This window comes from Musa acuminata, chromosome BXJ3-2 (genome assembly GCF_036884655.1).
Source record: "Musa acuminata AAA Group cultivar baxijiao chromosome BXJ3-2, Cavendish_Baxijiao_AAA, whole genome shotgun sequence".
Classification (NCBI taxonomy): Eukaryota; Viridiplantae; Streptophyta; class Magnoliopsida; order Zingiberales; family Musaceae; genus Musa; species Musa acuminata.
The window spans coordinates 29065256-29081846 of record NC_088350.1 but is presented as its reverse complement, the minus strand read 5'-3'; the positions used below and the strand labels follow the sequence as shown (position 1 = coordinate 29081846).

The 16591-nt window shown below is 38.4% G+C and overlaps 2 protein-coding genes across 6 annotated transcripts; one reads left to right on the top strand and one right to left on the bottom strand.

Moving 5' to 3' along the window:
* Positions 1 to 68: 68 nt before the first annotated feature.
* On the bottom strand, positions 69 to 6782 carry LOC135631878 (nuclear transcription factor Y subunit A-10-like). Its single transcript, XM_065139927.1, has 6 exons — positions 6636 to 6782; positions 5359 to 5619; positions 4344 to 4453; positions 4175 to 4243; positions 1514 to 1654; positions 69 to 1187 (listed from the first exon to the last, which is right to left on the bottom strand). Exons 2-6 carry the CDS (start codon positions 5453 to 5455, stop codon positions 783 to 785), a joined length of 822 nt encoding a protein of 273 aa, XP_064995999.1. The 5' UTR covers positions 5456 to 5619; positions 6636 to 6782; the 3' UTR covers positions 69 to 782.
* Positions 6783 to 9841: 3059 nt separating this feature from the next.
* LOC135631877 (uncharacterized) lies at positions 9842 to 15025 on the top strand. 5 transcript variants are annotated; one of them, XM_065139922.1, is made up of 11 exons: positions 9842 to 9894; positions 10280 to 10326; positions 10697 to 10753; positions 10871 to 11109; positions 12553 to 12667; positions 12744 to 12824; positions 12911 to 13052; positions 13129 to 13571; positions 13812 to 13936; positions 14381 to 14470; positions 14766 to 15025. In XM_065139922.1, exons 3-11 carry the CDS (start codon positions 10733 to 10735, stop codon positions 14869 to 14871), a joined length of 1362 nt encoding a protein of 453 aa, XP_064995994.1. In that variant the 5' UTR covers positions 9842 to 9894; positions 10280 to 10326; positions 10697 to 10732; the 3' UTR covers positions 14872 to 15025. The 5 variants fall into 5 exon arrangements, with proteins under 5 accessions (XP_064995994.1, XP_064995998.1, XP_064995993.1 ...); XM_065139926.1 differs by having other exon boundaries at positions 9844 to 9894; positions 10691 to 10753; positions 12911 to 13034; XM_065139921.1 differs by having other exon boundaries at positions 9844 to 9894; positions 10691 to 10753.
* The last annotated feature ends 1566 nt before the right edge of the window (positions 15026 to 16591 follow it).

Sequence of the window (16591 nt, the reverse complement as noted above, 5' to 3'; positions counted from 1 at the left end):
CAGAAGCCCCCCTGTGGATCATCATATCCATGTGAAAAAGGAGCAATGTGAAGAGTAAAGAGGGAAAGTGAAAAGGAAAACCAAACTGCCACAATGATGTCCAGATGATGATCTAGCTGCACATAAAAGGCAAATTTTCCAAAGGGATTTGTTATCAGGTCCCCAGTTCAAGGAGCAACCATCTGCACTTACAATGTTCAGGAAGACCTTGTTCACATCAAACCATTATTTCAGTTGTGATCAGTGTCATAATATCTTCATTAGGAGACCTGTAATGGAGCAAAATAGATCACCAACATTATTTGAAAGGTCCTAAACATATAGATTCATCCAATGTAAGACCGCTTTCACTGTGAGAAATAATACCAAAGCCACAACTTCACATTGTCACAAGGACTTAGCAAACAAGGTTTCAATCAAGCAAGCAAACTCCAGGGCCACAATGCCCACAGGTATCTGACTACTAATACTTCTGATACTTGGTGTCACAAGCCCTGTCCATATTGTTACAGTGCATAGAGGACTTCCATCATCACTGTCCCGAGACTGCAAGATTTCTTAGAACTGTTGGTGATTCTGAAAGTCTGATGAAGATGAGCCAAGAATGAATTGCCTTCTAAAAACAACCAAATGATAGCATGCCATTAGTCAGCTCTTCCATCTGGTCGTATTTAGTTTTGGAGGGGAAGTTACCAGGTCATGGCACTGCTCTCAAGCTGAAAATACTCGGCTTAAGGATGCAAATACTGCAACTTCCAGCAACCCTCCCAGTATCACTCTCATCAGACATTGAGGAGATCACAGCAGCCATCGGCTGCTGAACCCCACTTGCTGTGGATAACACTGGTACTTTGTCCCCCATTCATCACACTTGACAGAGAATGCAAAACAGATGGATGTAGATGCTGAATGGCACCAAAGTGATCAACATCGTTGAGAGTGCACACACTGGTCACCTCTGATCCTGATCCACTTGACCCACCCCTTGCTGAGTTGAGATTTAAGCTGTCAGATTGCAGGACTTCAGAGCTTGGAGATGCAGCAGGGAGACGAGGCACCACATCATTCACCTTGTGACCAGTGTTCCCAGCCTGTGCAATTACTTCCTTTTTGGTGTTAAAAAAACGACCACCACAGTCCCTAGCTCGGCGCGCTGCATGAAGATGACGCGACACATGCATATATGGCTGCAGGAGAGAGAAAACTCAATAAGCATACAATGGAATCTAAGACCATATATAAGTAAAAGAAAAGTAAGGATGATGCCTCCTACAGTAAATATATGATGATTCTTTTGACTGTTATAAAAATGTAAATTAAATGTGTCACAAGTATTAGCCACCAGATGGTATATAAAATGAAACGACTGCAAATTAATTATATTGAGCCCCTTAAAAGATTGATATGGTCTGCCAAAAATAGATAGCTCAAATAAATAGTAGCTACTGTTATTATTGGTCATACAGGAATACATGAATCTCAATATGTTGAAAACTTCACATCTATTGCATACCTTCCTAACTTTAATCAAGTTGTTCTCTTTCTCAGCCTTAGCTCGAGCTTTGCGACGGCGAATAATTGCATTGAACTGTTTTGCATTCACATAGATTGGTCCTTCAGCTGTTGTATCCATTGGTAAAAGCATTCGTCCATGCTGGAAAATTAACATAAGGAATTCACTATCACTTAATTTTTGATAATAATTAACTACTAGAGGTAAGTTGCAAATGCTCATGATTGATGAAGCTGTTCCTTGGTCTATCATTTTAACTATGTTAAGCCACCAAGCATCATGGATCAAAAAAGAAGTATAATGCAAAGTGGTTGGCGAGTACCTATTTTTATTTGTAGATTTGCTTCCAGATTCACAAGGATAAACAAGATTATAATTATTTTATGCAAACTTCTAACCCCAAGTCAGTGAACTTGAATATATGTTCACAGATGAGGCCATTTCAAGAAAAATAGACCTCTATCACAATTCTACATCAACCAACAAGTCCTATAATTTCCAATAGCACCATTTAACTTTTCAAATGGGCTGCTTGTTGACTAATTAAGACCACAATAAGCACAAAATTCCATGTAGCGACATTTGATAAAGCACTGGAACTTTTTAATAAACGTTTTCAGATGCTTCAAATACCAGGCAGTCTACTACATAAGGCACTAGGTTGATGGTACTCAGCTTTTCAACAGTCGTGCATTTTTCATGTTCTGCTGGTAAGGAAGCATACAAGTTATAGCAAAGGTAACATATACTAAATTTCGCAATACTAACCTACAGAACACAAGATGTGCCTCAAGCCAGAAGTACCTCAATGGCTCAATTAGCATGTCATTCTTTTGGATTGTCGTGGACTATCGTCGCGCACCCACAACACCTTCGTGAACAGACCGTTCGTCGCTTTTGTTTGCTTTTACATATGTTTGACAATGTGTTTTACCTAGTTTTATGTGTTTTTTATTGAAAACTATGAGTAGAAACAGTTTGCAGGGTTGTAGAGCGATCGCTCACCAGAATGGGCAAAAGTTAAAAGTACCCCATCATGGCCTAATTTTCATGTGTCATGACCTGTTTTCTGCAAGTTGTGGTGCAGTGCAAAGTGTCAACCATCTCAGTACCCTAGAACCACCCGGGTGACACAGAGCTAGATGGCGGTTTTAGATAGTGTTGGGCGTTAATTGAATTCACAAGTTTACATGTAAAACCTACGAAGACTTGCCAACACACTCTACACTCAGTGAGCAATCGTTTCGTTTATGGACTTGCAACTGTTCGTTTGTCTTCTTAAGTCCTGTTTTTCTCTTTTCTCTTTTTTATCTCTTGCACACCAAGTGCTTGCTGAATTGCTTATAAAACTACCCTCTTTGTGAGATGCCAGGACTTGTCCGTCATTCGTTTTTGGAACTAATCAGGTAGTTCTTTTACCGGTTGTTTGAGACCTAAGCGAGGTTGCAACTAGGCTGACCCTTTGCAGACGGATAATGCAAGGGTGCTTTACGACTTAGACAATTCCAGCTAAGTCTGTGACAAGATAGCAAATGCAGCAACCATGTTGAGTGGCAAATTGACTATTGTTGACCTGATTCATTGCAGCTCAACAAATTTTCTAGTCAATCATGAAAAAAATATTTGATGACAATCCAATCTCCTAGCATTTTAAATGTCAATTTGTCAAACCAATAATTTCACAACTAAGGTGATAATGCATTTATTATTATCATATTATGGAAATTCCAGCTTGTTTAGGTTATTTGATCTACGAGCAAAATCAATTGACTCTCATTAGGTTTCTTGGTTTAAAATAAATGTTCCAACCATTAAAGTAAAATGCATAACATGATGAGATGAAATCATTCAGATTAAAAAGAATCTAGTCGTTCCTTGCAAACAAACAAGATGCTGCTTGCAAACAATCAATAGTAGCATAATATTAGATTTAACTTGTCTTTATAAGAGAGCAATAAAAATAATCCGCCCATGTGAAAATTCTCAGAATGCTTCCTAATATATATTAGAGGTCTAATCCAAACAATATATTTCAGACCTATTCTGCAACTCATTGACCAACCTTCACCTTTCTTAGGTTCATTGTATTTTGAGATAGATGAACTTTGCCAGCAACTTAGGCCAAAGATTAACCAAGAAGAACCTCCATGTCAAAATTTAACCAAATAGCTTTCCATACATGTGTGTTAAGAAAGATTTAACACAGAAACCTAAGCATTTAATGAATCTAGTTCCAAGTCAATCCCAGATTCTTAGTCCATACTCCTAACATCTAGCAAAAAAAGAAAAAAATTGTTGAGAGATTGATTTTGATTGCTGCTAAGCAAAGGCAGGACTTTTCCAATATAACAACATTAAGGATTAGATATTTATTATTTATTGTAGCTCAAAAATGAAAATAACCCAGAAAACTAGAGGCTCCCATCAACAATAACTGAAGACAGCTAAAATGTTCAGGCTCATATGCAAAAAAAAAAAAAGAGTATTTTCTGTGAGAAATTGAAAATTAATGAGAAAAAGACCAGTATAACCACTCCAATGGATTTAATTACTTGAAATAATCCATACAGTCAAAATAGTTTCCTTCACTCAAGAAAAAAAAGAGAGCACAATTGAAACCCTTATTGTCATTCAGATTATATAAGATTAGAAGAAACCAACCATTGCTTGAGCTCCATAAGTTGCATATAAGCCATAGAACTGGTCAACATAAGACTGACTTGGACAAACCTACACCAGTATTATAAAAACAAAAGAAGAAGAAGAAAGCTAAGTGTCGTTGTGAATTTATTAGTCAAACAACTAGAGAGTGAGAAAACAGAAGCCCTACCACAGACTGACCAACTCCTTTGAAACCTGAATTTTCAGGTAATAATGACTGTAGAGAGAAGTGCCCAAAATGTTGCTGGGTCTTCGGCTCTCCTCCCAACTCCTTGGAGTCTAAAGTAGAAACACATAGAAGTTGTCAAATTTACGTTACACAAGCAACAGCAGAGAGAAAACTAGAGAGTACTAAAGCTTGGAAGAAACTTGTATGCAGTGGAAATTTATACCATGAGTTCCTTTACAACTCTACTAATAAGTGTAACACATCACCTGGAGATCTATACATGGCATTTTAAGCTTTTACATGGTGGAAATAATTATCCAAAATCAATAACACTTTAAATTAATAACTTTGCTTTTTTATGCTTATTGAAGCAGATGATTATGTTCTAGTTCAAGGAATTGATAGTTATAAGTGATTTCTTTATGATATTCAAACATCCTGCATAAAATCCTTTAAATAATTCTATATTTCAGCACATTCAAATAGCTCTTGCAGAAGGAGTTTTATTCGGACATTGTATCCACTGGATCCCACATAAAGTAGTATCAAGATTCAAGTATCCACACCCTGAGCCAAATTATAGCAACTAGAGCAAAATTTTAGTTCCAGAACTATGATTTGGATTCAAATGTCAAGAGTAGCCATTAAAAGTCAACTTAAAACTATTTTTCTTAGTAGCACCAAGAAGATATTGAAACAAACACACCATCAAGGAAAAAAAGCTATAAATACTTTCACCAACAGCAATGATCAGAATACGAACAGTCACCTATAAATAATTTCCTGTTAAATGTTTTCTTTAACTATGTAAAGAGTTGTTTCAGGACCACAGATAAATAATGGTATTGTTGCCAGAAAAATGGCACCTAGAGGCTTAAAGGAAGAAATATTTCAGTCAGACAAATAATAATAGATCATGATTAGATTTATTTCAGGACCACAGATTAATAATAACATCAAATGCAATGATAATGGTCTGAAACAGGCTCAAAAACAGTGCCTGCAAAAACAGTACCTGGGAATATTGTGAACTTAGCAGTATTATTGCCCCCTTTCTCTGGGATTCCAAACCCCAGTCGTGGCCCCTGACTTGGGTCTTCTAAATGATTCATTTGTCGGGTTACTGCAGGTAGCTGATCCTCAGTTTTCCCACAAAAAAGTTGATCACGCCAAGATCCTTAGTTATTGGAAATCTGAACCCCAACAAATCTTAACTCCTACTATATCAGATATCTTGCTGCTTCTTGATTGTGACGATCAGCTTGTCTTCCATTACCTGCAATTTGAAGATCGATGTCCTAAATTCTATCTGCTATGAACAAAGAGAAGCGTAAATAAAAACATAACCAAATCAGTGCCATAAACCCGCACTACCAAGCAAGAAACAGGGTGGAGTAAAGGAGCAAGACGAAGTAGGGGGAAACTAAGCATAAGTAACCAACACACAGTGAGCTCAGTTTCAACGAGCTATGATTACACACCAAAGTAGCATCTCTCCGCCCTTTCTGCTCCGAAACTTCAAGAAAAGGTGCTCTCAACTTGTTATCAAGAGACCTTTGACTCGCAAAGTTTTCGAGATTTGAACTTTACTACGAAAACCCATTCGAAATCAAGAACACGGAAGCCAAACCAACCAAAGGAGGATGTTTTGGCGGTTCCATGTGCGAAAACACTCCATTCAGAGAGACCAAACATCGAAGCATCAACACAAGATCAAGAAAACGTGGAAGCAGCAAATCCAGCCAAAAGAATCCTCGACGGCGACAGAAGGCGCGTAGTTCCAACCAAGAACAGAGAGTGGGAAGACGCCACTCACGTTTTCGTCGCGGCGGCCTTTCAAGATTTGAACTTTCAATACGAAAACCCATTCGAAATCAAGAACACGGAAGGCAAACCAGTCACGGGAGGATCTTTTGCCGGTTCCACGCACGAAAACGCTCCATTCAGAGAGACCAAACATCCAAGCATCGATACAAGACAGGCAAAAAGAATCCTCGACAGTCCAAGCAAGAACAAAGAATGGGAAGACGCCACTCACGTTTCCGTCGCGGCGGCCTTGCAAGATTTAACCTTTCCGAGAAAAACCGTTCCAAATCAAAAACACGGAGGGCAAGCCAACCAAAAGAGGGTCTTTTGCCGGTTCCATGCGCGGAAATACTCCATTCAGAAAGAACAAACATCCAAGCATACACACCAGATCAAGAAAACGCGGAAGCAGCAAACCGAGGCAACAGAACCGACGGAAAGCGCGGAGTTCCAACCGAGAATAGAGATCGGAGAGACGCCACTCACGCTTCAGTCGGGGCGGCCGTCGCATAGAGCGGAAGACAAGAACGAGAGGCAAGCGTGCGCGTCATTGTGTGAGAGACAGGAAGAGGGAGAGAGGGGGCCGTCGTGCCCTCTGTGAGTCTTCAAGCATTTGGTGGTGATACATTTCGACATGATTATCCACCACTACTTTAATCTCTCCATAGTTGTTCGCATGCTTTTCTCTTCCTTTTGGTGGTGCACGACTTCATGAAAAGGCCAACTTGGATCAGCTCATAGAAGGACGGACGTACTTTATTGATTAGTTAATTGGTGGGCTCGGAGAATTTTGCACAGCTATCCACTCACCTAATTAAGAACCTATTTTATTAAAAAATTAATTCTTAATTTAATTTTTAAATATTAGTAAATAGCAGAATTTTATAGTAAACTAATATGATTTTATAGGAAATAAATTCTTCTCAACCAATTACAAAATAGTTAATTGACCTATCAATTTTATTTGATCTAAATCAATGATCAAAATATTTAAGCTGAAGTTGATAATAATACACTCATCATATTCTTATAAGTCGATCTTAATCCTACTCACTTCTAATATGAGATTAATTGGTTATATGTACATAACTTTTATATTCTCTTTGTCTTCGAGAATATAAAACTATGAAAAGACAAACTAATTATTCATATAAAAAATATTTAAGTTACAGCTGATAAAAGATAAAACAATATAATCAATAATAAAAAAGTAAATAGTATCTTTGAAGGATAAAATCCCACCTGCCATAGTAAATAATAATAATAATGATAATAATAATAATAATAATAATAATAATAATAAATTAATTTTGAAAGATCAACTAAAGCTGTAAAGTTCATCTATAAGTACAACTATGCAATTTAATTTACAAGGACACAGTAATTGATTTAAAGACAATGAATATTGAACACCTTAAGCTTTTGAAGGAGGCAAATCAATATGCCAATTATTTAAGAATAGTACAAGGCTAATTGTTCTAGTGACAAGTTTCTTGGTTCTTTTGTCCTCTCCAAAGCTTCATAGTTGACCTTTAACTCGCTTGGCCTTGCTCAGATTCTGACTTTTGAATGATTTCCACCAACCATATCTAACATTGAAAAAAAAAAATCTAACAGTATAGTTAGATCCAGACATTTCAGCTACTAGCAGTCACTTCAGTGCTAACACATTATGTAACATCTTTTCTGGCATAATTCAAATAAAATGTTCCTCTATATTAGCCATACATCAACAATGCACATACACACTGAAAAACTTGATGGAAGCAGCTAACTGCAATGATTGGTTGGTATCAGAACTAGAAGAAGGCAATGGAGAAGTACCAGTAAGCTTCCTGGAGGTCTACGAGCCCTGTAAGGATAATGGAGGAAGTTCTTGGCAATTCAGATGCACCTCAAATAAGTTAAAACTGGTGACAGTAAGCATCGGCGTTCAGTTAACGCAGAACGGAGAACAGCCAGAGAACAGTAAGAGAGAGCAATAGATCAATGGAAATAAGCGTTGCCAACATCATTCCGTTCTCAGTCGAGCTTACTCAAAGTGTTCCATAGGAATAAACTTTTAGAAGGAACAATTTATAGTCTTATTGGAAATTTTTATTAGCCAAACTCACCATGAGACCACCTTGTGATCCCCTCTTCCAATCCAAAAAATTAGTCTTTTACGAACTAGGTGTTGGTAAACTTATGTGTTGGGGCCGAGGAGTCAGTACGGCTTGGTCCACGGGTCAATGTCTGGAGTTCTTGGTCGGTTAAAAGAAGTGCTGGAGCTGGCTAAATTAGGGGTTGGGACATTGACACCATTTTCTGGGAGCGCATCTCTCGATCGTTTGGAAGAGGTTATAAAGCCGGTTGGGTCAGGAGATGGGACGTTAATGTCTTTTTCCGAGAGTACATCTCTCGGTCATTTGGAAGAGGTGCTGAAGCCAACTAGATCAATGGTCAGGACGATTGTGCCTCCAGGGATGGTCAAGTTCCTGCACACAGGCCCCGATCGAGGGTTCTGGACGCTTGTAGATTAAGTCAGTGGTTTTGTTTCCCTCCTTTTTTTCCCAAATCAGATGTTGGTCAGGGGCTGGTTTATACTATTACTCGAGGATCAGTCGTATGCGGATTTGACATGGCGATCAATCTCCCGAGTGATGAGATGGTGCCGTTATGCGATCGTCACTCGGTATACACAGAACGGCATCATGCGGTGTCGTCCCGAGCTTTTCGAGATGAGACTCGTCGAGGGGACGTCTCCCTATACGGGCTTCGCGTGGGAAAGCACCCCTCATGCTGACTTCACAGGGGCATGACGCAGCGTGGGTCGTGATCCAAAATATATCTTGAAACAATGGAAACTAAAAGAGAATGATCATCAAAGGTAAAACAAACACATATGAGATTGTGATACCTAAAACCAGAGTGACCTAGAGCCTCATATGGATCGACCGATGTTGTCAAAAAAATCCATATGGATTGGGAATTACTGTGCATCTTTGGGAGCGAACTAAATCCCACGATACCCGACAAACAGAATCCAATTGACAACATCAAACGGACGACCAATAGCAACTGAATGAAAAATCGGGACTTGAGGACTAACAAACAAGAAGAGAACACAAAAGATTCAGTTTCAGCTTACGCGATACCGCCGGGGTCCAGAATCCAATCGACAACTTCAAGCGGACGGCATCGAGAAGGAGGGGATCAAGCAAGCGCCCATATCCGACCACACACACTCCGACGAGAGAGAGGGGGATCCGAGAACGGTTTCGAATCCAAAGCTCAACTGCAATGCCGCCTGTCACTTCCCGTCTCGCTCGTCCGCCGCCACTTTCCTCTTCCTCGCAGTCGCCTCCGAAGCCGCCGGTGTCTATTCATGATTACCCGGGGTAAAATGGTAAAATAGCTACCTCATTCCTGCTCTAAATTCCAATCTTACCCCTCTCAGACGCACAAATTGCGTACATTAAAAAGGTGATGCCTCGTAGTCGATCGAACCTAAATCGAGCGAATGTCGAGTTTGTGCTCGGCCAATGATCCAGCGGATTAATAATCGATATCTGATCGGGTTTGATTCGAACCAAAACGTTCCCGGATCCAGGTCCGAGTTTGAGTCGGGTTATCGGGTTGTCATACTATTTCGGATCCGCGCCTCAACTCCCAAGTGCCACGGTCTATATAAACGTTACCCATTCCCCCCCCTAGTCGCCCCTCTCCCTCGTCGGCCCCTTCTGCTCGTTGCGCTAGAGATCAGGTAATCCCTTCTCTTCTTCGGTTCCTTGTTTCCGTTTCGAATTCGCCTTTGTTTTCGATTTTTTGCGTTACTTTCTCGTCGACGTATCAGTTTATTGCTTTAATTTTTCTCATGCTAGTTGGCTTGCGGGATCGAATTTTAATTCTGAAAGGAGTCGTTTACGGGAAGGCCGATTTTTTCTGTTCTTTTCCCTTCGTTTTTGGTTACGATTTTACTTTTAGAGTGATCATTTTTCTTATCTTTTGCCCCTTATTGTTTGTTGGATTTGGCAGTAATTTAAGGGTTCTTGGATTGGATTAGGGTTTCTTTGAAAATGCTATAATGTTAATGGTTAGGTACTTTTTGATCTAGAAATCAGTTAAACGCTTTGATTTTTCTTGTGCAGGTCTGAGATTACGGCATCGATCTGCTTGACGATTTTCAAATCTGAAAGTATGTTCTTGAATCAAAATTTCATTTTTTTATTTTTTTTACTTCAAAGTTTGATAGGGTTCTGCTTTTGGAGTGATTATTTTTCTTTTCTTTTAGTTAGCGTCTTGCTCTATGGTTGAATTTGTAGTGATTTTGGACTTTTGGATTCAGGTTAGGGTCTCGGTAAATTTCAAAGTAAGAATCTCGATAGATCCGTATGTAGAACATATTTTGACAGATGAATTGATTTTGTTATAAATCCAAGAAATTCCCTTTACAAGAACTATTTTCTTCTTGGTTTGTTTGGTTTTTTCCTTTTCGTTTGCCACTTTGTTGGTATTTTTGTCAGATTAAGCAATGATCTTTACTTTTTTTCTGTTTGAAGTTTCAGGTCTTCTTTAGAACCAGTTGAAGATTATAGAATAAAATGATTCAGCATCATAGAAACGTAAGTTATTCAATTTTTTTGGCCTTTTACCAACAATATATGTGCATGTTCAGTTTGCCTGAGATGCTCTGCTTGTTACTTTTGCTGATTTATTTTGGTATTATGTTAAATATGCAGGGTTTTCATCAAAGGCCTCATGAATATGAAATGGAAGACTATGAAGAATATGAGGAGGAAGCTTCTGAGCCTGATGAAGAGGAACTGGAAGCTCCAAAATCTACCAAGGATGAACAAGATTTTCTTAAGCTGAGAGAACAATTAAAAGCTAGATTCAGACAGAAACTGAAAAAACAAAGCGCTGGTGCTCTTGGTCGGCTATCTCAGACTCAGGACAAAAGAACAGCGACAAATGACAGGTATGTTATTTCAGCTTTGTACGCTTTAGGCTGGCACCGTGTGATTTTGTTATGCTGCAAAACTATTGTGAGTTTTATCTTTCTAGTTTGTATCATCTGCACAAGGACAGATCTAACAAAATGTACAATATAAGTGTGTAACTTACCAAATAGGTGATGAAACTGGATAAAGGATGTATTTGAAATAATCAATACATACCTGCGTTAGATTTTTATGGTCTTTGGATAATTTAGTGGTACAGTTGCTTTTGGTACAACGTAGTTACATACTCAGTAACTGGAAATGTGAAACTCTCTTCATGGCTCTTACTAGTTTTAAAAAATCATTACATCATATCTCTCCAATCCATGTGTATACCATGAAGGTACATAAGTTGTACTTATGAATCAACCTCAAACGAAGCGAGGTTGAAATTCATTTATCTTTTTTTAAAATTGATGATTTGAAATAAGATAAATATCCTTTTTATTAATGGTGTTGGTGGTGCACATTGTATCATGACTTGACATGATGATATAATTGGCTTATTAGTTTCGTTGGGCCTAAACTATCGACTAAAATGTTTAAGCTTGAAGTTAACAGTAGTACATCCATTAGACTCATTATAAGTCAATCTTAGTCTTAGTCCACTTTCGATATGGTACTAATCGGGGTGTTATAATATCTCCCACTTAAGGGCTTGACGTCCTCGGCAAGGCTCAGCATAGCCCATATCAAACCCTAGCATAGTGAATGTAAGACATAGCCTGGTGGTGGCTCCATGCTATGACAAGTCCTCTGACTTCGTCTAGCGGTAATCCTTTCTTACTCGAACCCCTCACTATGCCTCAATAGTAGGTTGACTTTGATACCAATTGTCACGATCCAATATGATAGAATAACTGGCCTATTAGCTTCGTTAAGCCCAAATCACTAGTCAAAATGCTTAAGCTAAAATTAACAGTATTACACCTATCAAACCCTTATAATGCAATTTTGGTCTTAGCCTACTTTCAATGTTGGACTAATCAAAGTGTTACATAGTGAATTGAATTAAAACATGATCGCATGTTTTGCTCCATCTAATGTGTTAATTAAGTCTATCTGCAGAAAATCCAATCAATCCTGACTTGCTCTTTGTAATCATCTGCCATGTTGTATAGAAGGATATGATAATCTAGATATCTGTGCTTATATTCATGTATTCAACATCATGCATGATGCTCGAAATAATAGTGAACTAAGGTTGAGATAAAAGGCTACATTTTCACTGTCAAGTTAGGTAAACAAGGTTCATCGTAAGTGATGAAGCTTTCTTAACTGAAACTCGGGATAACTGCACTAAGATGAAAATTTTATTGTCAATGATCAATAATTCATACTTGGCTTGCTGGAATGCGAGAAATTTCTGAAGTTGTTCCTTCTTGTTCCTCTTTTCATGTATGAGTTAATTACTCTTGCAGATTTGGCTCCTTTTTTGGCCCTTCACAACCTTCTATTGCTCCACGAGTTATTGAAGAAAGCCGATCTATTCGAGAAACTAAACATATCATGACAAACTATTCAAGTTCTTCAACTGTATGTATATGGTCCATTTCTTCATTCCTTTAAAATTTTATCTGAACTTATATAAGGATCGCTTCCTGATATGCAGAATAAAAGAGATCCCACGTCTTCTGTACCAAGGACATCTGCAGATCACCAAAATCACCAGCGACCAAAAATTGTAAATCAGGTAGTGACCATTTAGCATAGAACCAATTGCAGAGCTTGTGGTTATTTTATATGACTTTGACATGCTAAAATTTGTACTATTTTTAGATTAAAAATAAAGCACAGACACTAAAAGATATGCGAGACTATTCCTTTCTACTGTCTGATGATGCTGACCTTCCTACCGCAAAGGAGCAGCCTAAACCGAGGAGTGCCTCATCAGCAACGTCTGGTATGCACAAGCCTCTAGGTATTGACTAGTATATAATGGGGCATCTTAGTCTTTTCATAGAGGATACTTATACAGGTTTCTGATCATGTGGAAGATGGTCGGATGGCTCAATCATCATTAAAGAGCAAAGTACCAACAGGCAAACCTGCTAAATTAGCATCTGCCGGGCATGAACAGAAGAAACCAGCTCTAAGCAATCAACATGTACAGAATAGAGTTGGACATGTGAAGGAACCCACACTCAACAGACCCAAGTCATCTTCAAATGATTCTCAGAAGGTCTTCGGTGATGTTAGAAATGGACCTGGAAGAACTACAGGAAATATTGCTTTGAAGGGCAAAGTTCCTAATCAGAGTACGATCACAAATAGGCCTCCTAGGAGCGTTACAAATGCGCCTAGTATGAAGAAGAATGTTCCATCCGCCAAGACTCATTCTTCTGCACAGAATCATTACTCTGAGCAAAAAAGATTGCCTCCTGGGATGGATCGAGCAAAAACAACAATGAAACAACCAATGTCTTCCTCAAAAGCTGAGGTGTGTTTATCTCTCTATTTAGCTGCTTGTTTATAGATATGTCATGTGTAAAATTTATGCTGGAACGGTAATAACGTTACATAGTCAATAAATATACGGATTTCTTATACTACTATCGATAAGCTGTCACCATGTTCTTCTGCAATGCATACATGCCATGTACATATATGACGTCTGGATAATTTTGGCATTAGTAATTACTGTTGACTATCCTGACATTTGGTTTTCAATTTGGCGCAGCCTTCTAAGCAGAACTCATCACGCGGAGTCCATAATGATCGTCTAAATCAAAGGCCTGCAAAAAGAAAGTCCAGTGAGGAAGAAGACGTCGATGATTACCGCAGAGCGATCAGAGAAATGTTTGGGTAAATATTACTTCAGCAAATTTGCATATGTTTCTATGTTATTTATATCTCGATGTGGTTTTGTGCATCCTGCCATTTAAAAACCTCTGAAAGTGTTCTTTGATACCACTATCAAGTCAATAGACTCAAAGAGCATTTTTAGCAATTCTATTTTAATAGGCTAGAGACCAATTTGGAAACTCCACAAGTTCAGATACGAGGAATTCTCTTGTTAGTGTAGTACTGTTTTTTCAAATTTCTTATTACGGTTGGTGTAATTCTGTCAGACTACTGGAACAATGCTTGGGAAGTATGATTTCTTGCATAGAGCTTCAATTTCTTTCTAAAGAACTTTCGTTTTCTTACTAAATCACTTTGATTTGTTTAAGGGGCTTTCTTTTGGGAGAAGTATCAAGTTTGTTGTGTTTTTGTATAGTGTACTGAGGTTATCAAATTTTTATGCAGGTATAATCCTAATAGATATGCTGGGATGGATGAAGATGACAGTGACATGGAGGTTGGTTTTGATGTAATCCAGAAGGAAGAGCGGATAAGGTATTATATTCTTTCTTAAAATTTCATGGTGCCATATAGCGCAGTATTATATTCTTTCTTAAAATGTCATGGTGCCATATAGTGCAGTAACACTGGAGTGCTGTGTAATTTTGAAGACTATCTTGCAGCTTTTGTTCGTGCTTTCTTTTTTGCATCAAGAGATGATATTGATTCTACCGATATATGTCTACAATTCTACGTTTGGTAGAAAGGAGGACTAAGCATGGATGTTTTTGTTATTGCATTCTTTTTTGCATCAAGAAATGAGATGAATTCTACTGAATTATGTCTACAGTTCCAAGATTGCTAGAAAGGAGGACGAGGAGGAGCTTCGCCTGATCGAGGAAGAAGAAGAACGAGAGAGAAGGATGAGGACGAAGAAGAAACTAAAACGAAGCTAGCGGTGAAGCGGAATGATTAGCATTTATCCAAGTCCATTTGTTGTGGAATGATTAGCATTTATCCAAGTCCATTTGTTGCTCTACATCATGTGGTATTGTGAAAGCAAACGAGTCATTCTAAGATGGATGAATCAAAAGAAATCTCTTTGCTGCATTCATGTTCCAGGCTAGTATTTTGTAGGGCAGGTAACTTAATTTCTTTGTTGATCATTGCTGTGACGATCAATATGGTCAATTCTGCTCTGGCATTTGGACTGCTGGAAATTTATACATTGCTTCCAAGTACAATGAGAAAGATGATTCGAGATAGACAATAAATGTAATGTTCAAATGAAGAGAGTATTATTCTGTGCCTCCCCTGGTGGGAATTATAGTCTATTCTAAACATCAGCATCAACCATTTTGGCATTAAAGAAGTCCTTTTGGTGTTCCAATCCATCATAACGAAAACATTTCGGGAGATAAAATGTTTGATAAATTACTATATTTTTCCTCAAAAAAGAAAACTGTATATATATATATATATAAATAATATATATATATATATATATATATATATATATATATATATATATATATATATATATATATATATATATATATATATATATATATATATATATATAAGAGTTATCCAATTGGATGCTGCAAACAACAAAAAAAAATTAATCAATTCATCAGTAGAAGCTTTGTGCAAAAGTTCAATTATCTTCTCCAAGCTGTATTACATTTCTTATGATTGCAAGATCGAAGCAACTCCCCCACTTTCCCACTCGAGTCACAGTTATTCTCTCTTTCTTCAACTAACCAATCCTCGCTTCCCACTACAGATCATAGACAACACAAAGAACCGTTCTCATTTCCACTCTTCATTGTCAACCATATCATCCCGTAGAAAGGCAGAAGACTGTGATCAATGCGAGCCAAAAGGTGGCCGATCCAACTCCGACTGGCCGTCGTAGCCACTGCCTGCATTGGCTGTTCTCTTGCTCATCAGCACCTCGTAGGGGACTCCATATGGTCGATTCCTCCCAGCAATGAGTTCTACAGCAACTGGGCCAGCAACAGATCTTTCGCAGTCGGCGATGATTTAGGTAACCTAAACTTTCACTCACTAGAATCGTTCACATGCTTCAGATATAAACGTTCGAGTCCTTCCTCAGTCTTCAGGTTCGAGTTAGGGTTCTACGACGTGGTGCAGGTGTCGAGGAGGGAGTTCGACAGCTGCAGCGCCGACAACGCCTTCCGTTCATTTCTCGTCGGTCCGGCGACGGTGAGTCTTAACGAAGAAGGTGTGTTCTACTTCATATGTAGCTTCGGAAACTACTGTCTTCTCGGCCAGAAGCTATCTGTTACCGTTCAGCGTCTGCTACCACCACCGACCGGTGCTTCTCCCTCTTCAACTCCTCCGGCGTCGCCACATCTCAAATGACTAGAAAAGTACTGGAATGAGATCTCATGTACTGCACCTGTCGTGCCATGTTTCGTTCTGCTTGTTTGGCTCGTTAGAATTTGATGCACTTGACTAACATGAAAAGGAAGAGAAACTTATGCGTGGGACTCTCATGGAAGTGGATGATGAATACAACATCTAACATAAATACTATCTCATCAACGTGAAAATTTTATGAAAGGAAATAATTGTAAGAAAAATAATAAAAAGTTCAAAAAAAAAATTTCTGGAATCGTGTTTGATGATACTCTCCTAACGAACGGTTCG